At 48.9% G+C, this 12,557-nt stretch overlaps 1 protein-coding gene across 1 annotated transcript; it reads left to right on the top strand.

Moving 5' to 3' along the window:
• Window positions 1-3,602: 3,602 nt before the first annotated feature.
• On the top strand, window positions 3,603-12,121 carry ACOD1 (aconitate decarboxylase 1). The gene is made up of 5 exons (XM_032226072.1): window positions 3,603-3,649; window positions 6,479-6,640; window positions 8,660-8,749; window positions 9,921-10,126; window positions 11,006-12,121. Exons 1-5 carry the CDS (start codon window positions 3,638-3,640, stop codon window positions 11,961-11,963), a joined length of 1,428 nt encoding a protein of 475 aa, XP_032081963.1. The 5' UTR covers window positions 3,603-3,637; the 3' UTR covers window positions 11,964-12,121.
• The last annotated feature ends 436 nt before the right edge of the window (window positions 12,122-12,557 follow it).

Below are 12,557 nucleotides of genomic sequence, written 5' to 3'. Positions count from 1 at the left end.
GGGCTTGGAGCTGGGGGCTTGGCATTGGGGCCTTGGGCCTTGGGGACTGGGCCTTGGGCCTTGGAGCCTGGAGTTGGGGGCTTGGACATGGGGCATTGGGGCTGGGGCTTGGAGGCTGGGGGCTGGGGCTTGGAGCTGGGGGCTTGGCGTTGGGGCCTTGGGCCTGGGCCTTGGGGACTGGGCCTTGGGCCTTGGAGCCTGGGGCTGGGGGCTTGGACATGGGGCATTGGGGCTGGGGCTTGGAGGCTGGGGGCTGGGGCTTGGAGCTAGGGGCTTGGCGTTGGGGCCTGGGGATGGGCCTTGGGGCTTTGGGCCTGGGCCTTGGGGGCTGGGGGCTTGGACATGGGGCCTGGGGCTTGGGGACTTGGGCCTGGGCCTTGGGGCCTGGCCTTGGGGGCTGGGGCCTTGGGGCTGGGGCTTGGGGCTGGGCCTTGGCCTTGGGGGCTGGGGCTTTGGGCCTGGGGCTTGGGTCTGGGGCTTGGGCCTCGGAGCTTGGCCTTGGGGCCTGGGGCTTGGGACTCGGGGCTTGGGTTTGGCTTGGCTAATGAGTTGGGAGCAGGGGAGATTTTGGATCTCCTGCTTAAGACAACAATGCCTCCGCTGTCATAATTGACAGAAAGTAAATTTATGAATTTACCTGCTTTCTGGATTGGCACAAAACGTAGCCAAGAGGTACACACTTGTCAAATGGAAGAAGGAAGAAGGAAGCAGGACAGAGTTCAAAAGTACTGCAAGTTTATTTCAAGCTGCCAATATACAAGAATCGGAGTGTCAGTCCTGCCCCTGTGACTACATTTTTGGAGTGAGGCATAGTTTTACTAAAGTCAAATGAAGTACAGCAAAGCAAAGCCAGGTCGGAGGTTCCCACACCAATTCCCTAGTGAAGACCCTTGTTTCCCAGTCCTGCTTTCCCACTGATCCCCATAATTCTAACCATATTCAAACCAGATGTTTTTGGAACTGCCATCCTTGGAATGCAGCTGCATTCTTCTCTCTGGCTGGCTGTCCTTGATATGTTGCCTCCGGCCGGCACAAAGTACTTTGGAGGTGCTCCTTTCCCCACTTCCAAATCGTGACCCGTCAAAACCACGCTCGACTAAGCCGCGCCCGATTAAACCGCGTCGCTGATGTCATCAATAGGGCGACAACAGCCAGCGCAGAGAAAGGGCGCTTTAAATAGCGCTTTGAAAGCAAGCCCATTCAACTTAAGGTAAGGGTTAGGGTTAGGGTTAGGTTAAGGATTAGGTTAAGGATTAGGGTTAGGTTTAGGGTTAGGTTAAGGATTAGGTTAAGGGTTAGGGTTAGGGTTAGGTTTAGGGTTAGGTTAAGGGTTAGGGTTAGGGTTAGGATTAGGGTTAGGGTTAGGTTTAGGGGTTAATTTTAGGTTTAGGGTTTACAGCGTGCTTCTGTCTCTGCGCTGTGGTCGCCCTGTTGATGATGTCAGCTATGCGGTTTAGTCGGACGCGGTTTAGTCGAGCGCAGTTTTGTGGTGGAACCATTCCAAATGGCTTCCCTCCCCTCCCCATCATCCATGGCAGGCTGGCACTGAAGTGAGGAGAACACGCGAGCGAGGTGGCAAATCTAACCCAGAGTATTAATGATCAAGGCAAATTGGTGCCACATAAAAGTCAATGGACGTCAAAGAGAGGCTGAATTTAGGTCTATTATGAGATGTAGAGATTCCAGGCTGATGATGCATTTGATGCCACCTCCGGGCTCAGCTACCTTGTCTCCTACAACACTACGATGAAAGGCAGAAAGAGCAAACCAAGGTTTAATGAATAAAAGTTGACTTTTTTCACTGGTGCAGCTGCTGGCCTTGTTCAGAACATTCTAGGAACTGTTCTGAGCTAGGCTTCCCCAGCAACACGAAGCCGAGTCCTCGTCCCGATAAATCCCTTTTATTTAATTTACAGTCAATTCCTCTCCAGCAAAGTCCCAACCCACAGTCTTTCAAGAGAGTTCACAATTACCGAACTTTATCAGGCTTGGAGAGTGGCCAGGCCGATATCTTTCAGACACCGCAATATTTGGCAAGAATGCAGGAATGAATTAATTGTCTCCTGCAAACTCCACTCCCCTTTTTCTCCACTTTTATTTCCTCTGGAAGGGGCCATTCTCTGTCCACCTGTGGCCTTACTCCCAACTCGACTCTTGTTCCTTAGCTGTTCCCTTCGTCTGGCAACTCTGCGCATGCACACACTGGGAACAGGCTCCAGCTGTTCGTCTGCCTCACTGATGTCTGACTCTGCAGGCAGCTGATAACTGGCATACAGCTCTGGCCCCGTCTCTGCCTCTGACACAGAGCCCTCATCAGAGCCTTCCCCAGACTCCAGGATTGGCCCATGTTCCTCCCCAACCTCTTCACTGTCCGAATCTGCTGCCAGCTCCACTGGCTGCTGGCGGGCCACAACAAGAACCCACAGTCAGATTTTTTAGCAGCTGAGATGGTCCCCAACTGAACTGGATGGAACAACTCCGATTTTCCAGCTCAGGCGGCGAATGGTTTCCATGGATAAAACCTTTCTCTTCCTTCTTCTACTCTCAACATCTCACAACCCTTTGGATAGGTTTCTCTGTGAAACTATCTTTCAGACTTTGGACTCCCTGCCCAAATGACGGACACCTGCCAGAGGCGGTTGAAATAAAAAAAAAAAACACTTTCATCAAGGTTTAAAACAAATGAGCAGAAGGCTCAATCAGATGTCTTAAGTTGGGCTGCATCATTTTGGACCATGCGTGGATGGATCAAGAGATGCTCCTTCTGCCACTTACCACTGGCAGAGAGACATATACCAGTAGCCCTCTACTTACAACAGTTCATTTAGCAACTGTTTGAAGTTACAACACTGAAAAAAGGGGGCTTAGGGCCGTTTTTCACCCTTACGGCCGCTGCAGCATTCCTAGGGTCATGTGATTGAAATTCAGACACTTGGCCACTGACTCACATTTATGACAGTTGCAGTGTCCCGGCATCACGTGATCCTGTTTTTTGCGACCTTCTCATGAGCAAAGTTGATGGCTAAACCAGATTCATTTAACAACCATGTTACTAACTGAATCACTCCCGGGATTCACTTTACGGCGATGGCGAGCAAGGCCGTTCAAGAGGGTAAAAGTCTCTTCACAACCGTCTCGTTTAGGAACAGAAACACTGGGCTGAATTGTGGTAGTAAGTCGAAGACTATAGCTGCATTTTGGCCATCAGGCTGACAAGACGTAGAGTCTGCTGCTGTCGCTGCTACTGTGGGAATCCTTATAAATATCCGTTGGGTCCTTAGCCAGGAAAGCCTCACTTGTGAAAGAGGCTTGGGGACTCCCCTCCAGCTGTGTCCTTTCATAACACACAAGCGCCCCGGGGATAGGTGGGGGCCTAACTCTGCGTCACTCACAAGGCTTTTTTGGAAGTTGAAATCATTTTGTCTGACTCAGCACGTGACTTGCTGTTAACACAGCGACAGAGCCTGTTGCAATTCGGGGCAGCAGTGGCCAAAGAGCCATGTCGAGCAGGGAAAATTGCAGATGTTGAAAGGCCATTGGTAGTCGCCGCCCATCACTCCTCCAACATGTATAAAAGGAAGAGGTTCAGTGCTCTCCAGCCTGCGCTTTGAAGGGACAGGACATCATCCGTGGCATCATGTGGGCCAAGGTAGGTTCTTCCGTGTCTTGCTTCCAGGAGGAGGTATGGATGCTTCAGCTGAAGCAGAGGAGACAGGGGGCTTAGGCAGGGAAGGACGTGGGGCTTTGTCTACAGGAGGTGACAGACCTACCGTATTTTTCAGAGTATAAGACGCACCTTTTCCCCCCTAAAAGAGGGTGAAAATTTGGGTGCGTCTTATACACTGAATGTAGCCCCACCCACCCATCGGCTCCAACCTTTTGGTCTCTGTCCCCAGCAATTTACCTCTTTGCAGCAAACAGGGGCTTGTGGAGGCTTCAATAAACCATAGCAGTCTCTAACAACTGATGATCGGGAGAAATTGAAAGTGAAACTTGCTGTTTGCTCCAGGAGGCAAATTGCCGGGAGGCAGATTTTGTTTTCTTGTGCTAATCAGGCTGTTTGCTGCAAGGAGGCAAGTCAACAACTATAAATGCCTATAGAATGTTCAAATTATCAGACTTATTTTTTAAAGACTGCTTTATTATTGTTCTAGAGAACTTAACAAAATGAAGAAGCTTTTTAAAATAAATGCTTGATCTGAAGAGGCCCAGTGCTATTGTTTTAACAAGTGCTATTCTTTTAAATAGCAGAGAATAACTATACTTCCAGAAAGCACATCAATTTTGACAGCATCTGTACAAGTATAGTCTGAAATATAACACCACAAACAGTGTAAATTGTCTGTACTGTTTGTTGCAAGGAAGCAAATTGCTGGGAGGCAGATATTTTCCCCTTGTTTTCCTCCCCCAAAATCTAGGTGCATCTTATACTTCGGAGCGTCTTATACTCCAAAAAATATGATAATCTATGTTGGCTTTTGAGTAGAGTCAAGTAACAGAGATTTGGGGAAATGGTCCTTGAGATCTGAGAGGCCCATCAGAGACCAACACAGACTGGTTGAGCTGTGTCAGAATGGGAAGGAAGCAGCTTCCTGAGTTCTAGGCAGCGCCCGCAGGGCCAAGGTTAACATTATGGGCTTCCCACAGGTTTGTGCTATTGCCATGGCCAATGTTGTTGGCAAAACTACCAGGACTTTGAAGCTAGGTGAGGTAGAGACCATCCAACCTCAGCCTTCAAAAACAGGGCAAGAGCACTCCAGATAGCCTATGATTGAAGAAGCAAGGAATGACATGATTTGTTTAGGGTTAGCCTAACAGAAGAGGAGTTAAAGTACAAGTGAGGACGATACAAAAGTTTTATTTTAAGATTTAGAATATGATTGTTAAAGATTTACACCCTGTATTTGCTCTGGGAAGTTGCGGGGGTGGTGGTGGTGGGGAGGTTTCAGGTGGGGAGGGTAGGGGAGGGTAGGTAAATATTTGTAAAATCTTTTTAAATTTTCAATTAAAAAAAAAAACAGGGCAAGAGCGAAGTGTGGGTCAAAACGGACCTCACCCCATTCCTAACAGGTCCGTATAGGGGGCGTGCATAAGCACACCAGTGTGCCTAATGTCCCTGTTCCCCCCCCCCCGTCCCCATTCATCTGTATTTACTTCCTTCATCCATGCTCATCTTCATACTTATGCCTGCTATCTTGCACACGTTTGACAAACAAGCAAATTAAAAATAAATAAAAATAAAATTTGGCACTTCCATCAGCCTCACTGCTCCATGTTATCAGACAGGAGGCAGAAATGAAAGTTATCGGAACCAAAAATTTTTTTTTCATTTTCTGATAGAATCGTGCTTCTGCTCCATTGGGGTGGCTGGCCAGCAGGAAGGAAATGCACAGGGTATTACAGCTCGTTCTTGATTTATGATCACAACTGAGCCCAGCATTTCTGTTGCTAAGCGAGATGGTTGCTAAGCAGGTGCCCCCCCCGCTTTATGACTTTTCTTGCCACAGTTGTTAAGTGAATTGTTGCAGTCAGTGGTGAAATCTATTTTTTTTTGCCACCGGTTTTGTGGGCGTGGCTTGGGGGATGTCATGTGACTGGGTGGGCATGGCCAACTTTTTCCCACTTTTTAAAGCATTTTTACTACCAGTTCTGACAAATAGGTAGTTAAAAATGCTTTAAAAAGTGGGGGTGGGGGAAGCTTCCGACGATCACACGGCTCATAGCCCCCACTTTTTAAAGCTTTTTTTTTAAACTATGGTTCAAGCGAACTTTAGCATTTTTTGCTACCGGTTCAAACGAGCCAGTTTGAACCGGTAGCACCCCTGGTTGCAGTTATTAAGTTAGTAATAGAGTTGTTAAATGAATTTGGGCTTCCCCATTGACTTTTCTTGTCAGAAAGTCCCAAAAGGGAATCCCAAGGCCCCCCCGGGACAGCAGAACCGTCAAAAGTACATGTCAGTTGCCAAGGGTCTGAATCTCGATCACCTGACCACAGAGAGACTTCAATGGTCCCAAGAGTGGAAAACCATCAGAGGTCCCCTTTTCCAGTGCCATTGTGACTTTGGATGGTGACTAAACGGACAGTTGCAGGCCAAGGGCAAGCTCTGATTAGCTTCTGCAAAGATCCATCCAAACAGATGGATCCGAGGAGCCGAGGTGGCGCAGTGGTTAGGGTGCAGTACAGCAGGCCACTTCAGCTGACTGTTATCTGCAGTTCAGCGGTTCAAATCTCACCGGCTCAAGGTTAACTCAGCCTTCCATCCTTCCGAGGTGGGTGAAATGAGGACTCAGACTGTGGGGGCAATTTGCTGACTCAATTTGCTAAAAATCTGTAAACCGCTTAGAGAGGTCTGAAAGCCCTATGAAGCGGTATATAAGTCTAATAAACAAACAAACAAATAAACAAACAGGTTAGGGTCTGGAGAAAATGGCGGGGGAGGAGAAACATGCCTGTCACACTTTGGTTTCTCTTTGCCAGAACATTACGGGCAACTTTGCGAATGTGATCCACGGGTTGAATCCAAGCCACCTGACCGACCGAGTCGTTCACAGGAGCAAACGGATGATTTTGGATACTTTGGGAGTCGGTCTGGTGGGCACCAGAACTGACGTCTTCCAGAAGCTCATCCAGTACAGCAAGGTAAGAGGATCTGTTGTCTTAATTCTTCTCTGAAATCAGATTAACAAGAGTTGGAAGGGACCTTGTAGGTCATCTAGTCCAATCCCCCACCCAAGCAGGAGACCTTATATTATTTCTGACAAATGGCAGTCCAGTCTCTTCTTGAAAGCCTCCACTGATGAAGCTGCCACAATTTCTGAAGGCAACTTCTGTTCCATCAGTTGATTGCTCTCACTGTCAGAACATTTCTCCTGATTGAATCTCTCCTTGTTCAGTTTTTCCATCCATTATTCCTTATCTGGCCGTCGGGTGCCTTGGAAAATAGTTTGACCCCCTCTTCTCTGTGGCAGCCTCTCAGATATTGGAACACTGCTATCATCTCTCCCCTGGTCTTTCTCTTCACTTGACTAGCCATGCCCAGTTCCTGTAACCGTTCATCATGTGTTTTAGCCTCCAGTTCCCTAATCATTCGGGTTACTCTCCTCTGCACTTTTAACTAGAGTCTCAACACATTTTTATAGTGTGGTGACCAAAACTGGATGCAGTATTCTAGGTATGGTCTTACTAAGGCTTTATAGAGAGGTAATAGCACCTCACTTGATCTTCATTGATACCTTTTGGCGTAGGCAGTTATTTGGATGATCTTTTAAGCCAGGAGTGGGAAATTATGACCCTTTGAGGACCTGTGGACTTCAACTCCCAGAATTCTTAAGCCAGCATGGCTGACTTAAGAATTCTGGGAGTTGCAGTCCACAGGTCCTCAAAGGGCCGTAGTTCCACTCCCGTTTTAAGATAACAGCCATGTATTTTTTGCCACAGATTATCTTTATTGCTATTTCTTTCCCCAATGGAGATTAGCACAAAGTGGCCTTTTCTTTCCTCCATTTACCTAAAGGGATATATCAATTCTCCACCTCAGGATTCTTCTTCCTGGTTGGGCTGGCATGGGATAGATGAGCTAATGCGCCAGCCCCTTCCTCCAGCTAGAGGGAGCCTTTTCCTCCCCAAGGAAAATAGCCTGATTTCCTCCTCCCCCATCCCCAATAATAGCAAACATGGAGTCCATTATCAAACTGCTGCCTTTGGTCAGCATCCAACTCGTCCATGATGGAGATCTGTGCAGGTAAGTTCTGTGTAAGAGGGAGTAGGTCCCCTTGCAGTTGTCCTCTTTGTAGGAGATAACCAAGCTAAGCCGGAGAGCAGGGTCAAATGCACCATCAGTTTGGAGTCACTACGCTGCCGTAAGAGACCAAAGTCCAGCTTCCCTTGAAGTCCGTTGACTCTTATTGGTGCTAATCCACCTTGACCATTCGTAGTTCAGATTCCTGTGTATAGATGGCATACAAAGAGCCAAGGTGGCGCAGTGGTTAAATGCAGCACTGCAGGCTACTGCTAGATCAGCAGGTCAGCGGTTCAAATCTCACCGGCTCAGGGTTGACTCAGCCTTCCATCCTTCCGAGGTGGGTAAAATGAGGACCCAGATTGTTGTTGGGGGCAATATGCTGACTCTCTGTAAACTGCTTAGAGAGGCCTGAAAGGCCTATGAAGCGGTATATAAGTCTACTGCTATTGCTATTGCTATGGCATGGAATAAACCTGAAGTGCTTTTGAACTTTATCCTGGTTTACTTTATTCTGGTCTTGGACTTGATGGATACACTGTTGTGCAACAACACCCCATACAAATTGTGCAACAATTTGCCTTGATCATTAGTAGATCAGATTCTTGTGTATAGGGTTGCTTGGAATAAACTTGGAGTACTTTTGAACTTTATCCTGGTTTATTTAACTGTCTTGAACCCGATACTCTTGAATTTTGGAGCATCTGCTCATTGCTTGTGGACCAATTTGCCTTGACCATTAATAGATCAGATTCTTGTTGCCTGGAATAAACTCGTAGTATTTTGGACTCTGTTCTGGTTCCTGATTCCTTGTGCTTGATGCTCTTGGTGGAATGAGCCTGGGAAATAATAAAGAGAAGTAGTTGTTTTATTTCATATGCAGAAGTTCCTCCCAAACAAGATTGTGATTTTTTTTTCAGATTTACAGCTCGGATTCATCCAGTTCTGTCTGGGGATGCTCAACGCTCAAGCTGCCTCCACTCTACGCAGCCTTGGTGAATGGTGTGGCGGTAAGAAGCCCTTGGTACTCCTTCCCTACCACCCTCTGATTCCACCTAGTTTTTGCGGGAGAAAGTAGCTGGGGCCACTACTCCATCCATTTACTCTAAGCGGGGGCATGCTGGGAGCTGTGGAATCGTCATACATACATATGTGCCATTTTTCAAATGTTGGCAATGTGACTATGGGGATGCTGCAATCACGTGAAATGTGGTTATAAGTCACTCTTGTCAGTTGTCAGTCAGTTTTTCATGTCAGCTCAAGGTGACCTGTGTAGCAGTGATGGGTTGCCAATTTTTTTACTACCGGATCGGGTGTGGTTGGGCGCGTGCTTCTGCGAATCCAGGTGGGAGGGTGGAGCTTCTTACCACCGCTACTACCGATTCACCTGATTTGGGTCGAACCGGGAGCAACTCACCTCTGTTATGTAGGCGTCTTTCCTAATTTTGTCTACCCAACAAGGAGCCCGGAATATGTTCCGAACCTCAATGGGCACTGCAGAACTTTATACAGGCCCCACACGGGGAACGTTAGGATCCCAGAGTCAGGATTTGGGTTGGGTGATTGTGGTGGTGAGGTGTTTCTCCCATCATTGTGCCCAGTAATTTCCTTTTGGGATATCCCTTAAGAAGAGAAAAGAGGGCAGGAGAGGAATATCACCTGCTGGATTTAATTAGGTTTCTCTTCCTTGGAACTTCCTGCTGTCTATTGGCATTTTGCTTCACCCTCATTATAGATGAGAGGTGTCAGACTCAATTTCATTGAGAGCCGTATCAGAGATGTGGTTGACCTTTGGGGGGGGCAGCTGGACGTGGGCGACTGGGTGGGGGTGGCCAGCCAGGTGGGCATGGCCAGCTTGATGCCACTCCCCAAACCTCTGGCATGTTTTCTTTTTGTACTGGGTAGACCCGGCTGAAGCTGAGTTGGCCTCATCTTTTCTCTTCACACTCCCCATGGGCCAGATCCAACCCCATTGGGGGCCAGATTCGGCCCATGGGCCTCGAGTTTGACATCACTGCTATAGATGGCCTTGATGAGAAACCTTGATCATCTTGATTTCGGCACAAGGGAGATGATCCCCCAGTGGGCTGAAAATGCAGGAGAGAAGGTGAAGCCCTTACCTCAGTTGCAACTCCCCCGACTCAAAATTTCTTCTCTCTTCCTCTGCTTCCCCCTTCACAGATACACTCCATGGATTTTGACGATACATGGCATCCCACCACCCATCCGTCGGGGCCAGTGTTGTCATCCCTCATGGCTGCTGCCGAAGGTGTGGCCGAAAAACAAAGGGTGTCTGGCTGCGACTTGCTCTTGGCTTTCAATGTTGGGATCGAGGTGCAAGGCAGACTGATGACCTTCTCCAAGGAGGCCAGCAATCTTCCTAAAAGGTCTGTTTTTGTTTTGTTTAACTTGTTCTAAAACAGGCCCCAGAAGGACCCTCCTGGTGGGGGCTTAATGGTCAGCCACGACTCTAATCTAGCATCGTCCGAGCTTCCTTTATTCCTATCTAAGCCGAGTGGGCTTCTTTGTTAGATGGTCATTACTTGAGGACCAGATCAGGGGTGAGTTCCAGATCCCGTCGCAACCGGTACACTGCGATGGGGCCGGGTGCCCACCTCTTGCACACGCACAGCACATGCCACCGCCCTGCAACATTCCAGCTGCTCAGTGGAGATCGTGCAGGTGCCGTATGCTGCCCGTGTGTGTGCAAACAGCCCGGTTGGCTTAAAATCAGGTAAGGAATGAAGGGTGGGAGGGTGGGCCCACCATAACACTGTTCCGGTACAGTGGCCGCTGCTCCCAGCTGCCACCGGTACACCCCTACCGGGGTGCACCACCTGGAACCCACCACTAGATCAGATGTGGCAGATCATTTATTGGCAGCCCTTGCTGGGACACAAACTATTGTTCTCTTTGCGCTTAGGTGATGTACAGTCTTTGACTTACAACAGTTTTTTTGTGGCCATTCAAAGTTACAACAGCATTGAAAAAAGTTACTTATAGTCAAACTTTCCAGGCTGAGGGATTCACCAGGAATGTCGAGAAGGAGAGTTCTGTAGGTCAGGGGTCTCTAACCCACCAGTCTGTGGGCCGGCAGTAGTCCACGGCATGCCAGAAACCAGGATGTGTAAACATGCGCAGCCCATCCGCGGATTGAAGGCAGCATGTAAAACTATGCCCCCTTGGGTCCACAGAAAATCCTCTGTCCACAGAACTGGTCCTCACGGCCTTTCTTCTGCTCACGGATGTTATTTTGATTTTTCCAGGTTCCACCCGCCCTCCATTCTTGGCACCATGGGAAGCGCTGCAGCCACCGCAAAGCTCTTGGGCCTCGACCAACGCAAGTGCAAGGAAGCCCTGGCGGTAGCCGCCTCTTATGCTGGTGCCCCACTGGCCAACGCAGCCACGCAGACCAAACCGCTTCACATGGGCAACGCCAGCCGGCACGGTGTGGAAGCGGCTCTCCTAGCCTCTCTGGGCCTGCAAGCCAGCAAGCGGATTCTGGACCTCGAGTCAGGCTTTGGGGCCTTTTACATGGATTACCTACCTCAGACATTGCCCAGCCTCCAGTCCTACTCTTGGTTGCTGGACCAACAAGACGTGGCCTTCAAGAGCTTCCCGGCGCATCTGGGGACACACTGGATGGCCGAAGCTGCCCTGGCGGTAAGGAAGCATCTTGCCCGGAGTGGGGAACCTCTGCCCACTACCCGCATCAAGGCCATCGTGCTTGATGTCCCCAGTATTAAATATGTCGATCGGCCATTTCCTTCTTCCGAACACGAAGCCAGGCACTCCTTTCAGTTTGCCGCCTGCGCAGCGCTGCTGGATGGCTTCATCTCAGTCGAATCCTTCACGCCGCAGAGACTGTCCAGGCCGGAGTTGAATGACCTCCTCCAAAAAACCAGCCTGGAGCATTCTCCGGATAACCTCCCCAGCTTCAACAGCCTTTACTGCGGAGTCAAAATCATCCTCCAGGATGGAGACACCTGGGCAGAGCGTTGCGAAACCTTCTATGGGCACTGGAGGAAGCCCCTGAGCCGCGAGGATTTGGTGAAGAAGTTCCATGCCAATGCTGCTGCCGCGGTCTCCCCAGAAGTGGCCGAAAGCATCGTGGACACGGTTGATAAGCTGGAATCCCTGGACGACTGCGGGGAGCTATTCTCACTTCTTCGAGGAGCTGAGCTGACAAAAGATTTGCGGCAACGCAAGAGGGAAACTTTGTGAGATCTACCTGGTCCCAGAAGGACCTTCCTGGCCTGCACTTCATGGTCAGCTATGACCTAGCTTCATTGATTCCTGTCTAACCTTAGTACCTCGACTTACAACACTTCATTTAGTGACACTTGAAAGTTACAACAGACTGAAAAATGTGACATGACAATTTGTCAGAGTTACCTTTGCAGCATCCCCATGATCATGCGTGCAAAATCCAGGTGCTTGGCAACTGTTTCATACTTACGACCATTGCTGTGTCCTGGGTGTGTGTGTGTCCCCTTTTGCGACCTTCTGACAAGTCAACGGGGAAGCCAGATTAACAACTGTGTTACTAATTTAAGAACCTGGTTTGCCCTTAGGGCCGTTTTTTGCCCTCCAGAGCATTCAGGAGGGCAAAAAACAGCTGAAAAAGAAGGCCAAAGTCAGCTGGCCAGCACATGCATGAGCACTGGAGCTGAGAAGGCAACACCTCATGTACACTAACAAATGGCTCCATGTGCCACCCCTGGCACATGTGCCATAGGTTCACCCTCGTGGGGCTAGAGAATAGAAGCCAAAACAAGAAATAAAAGTTGTAAAAGTTATTAATTATAATATGAAGAA

Source organism: Thamnophis elegans, chromosome 11 (genome assembly GCF_009769535.1).
Source record: "Thamnophis elegans isolate rThaEle1 chromosome 11, rThaEle1.pri, whole genome shotgun sequence".
NCBI classification, from domain to species: Eukaryota; Metazoa; Chordata; class Lepidosauria; order Squamata; family Colubridae; genus Thamnophis; species Thamnophis elegans.
This window is presented reverse-complemented; position numbering and strand designations above follow the sequence as displayed.

Excerpts from the sequence above, each read along its gene's own strand:
- ACOD1 (XM_032226072.1), top strand. Across the intron at positions 6,641-8,659 it reads AGCTCATCCAGTACAGCAAG|ATTTACAGCTCGGATTCATC; the intron begins GTAAGAGGATCT and ends TTTTTTTTTCAG. Across the intron at positions 10,127-11,005 it reads GCCAGCAATCTTCCTAAAAG|GTTCCACCCGCCCTCCATTC; the intron begins GTCTGTTTTTGT and ends TGATTTTTCCAG.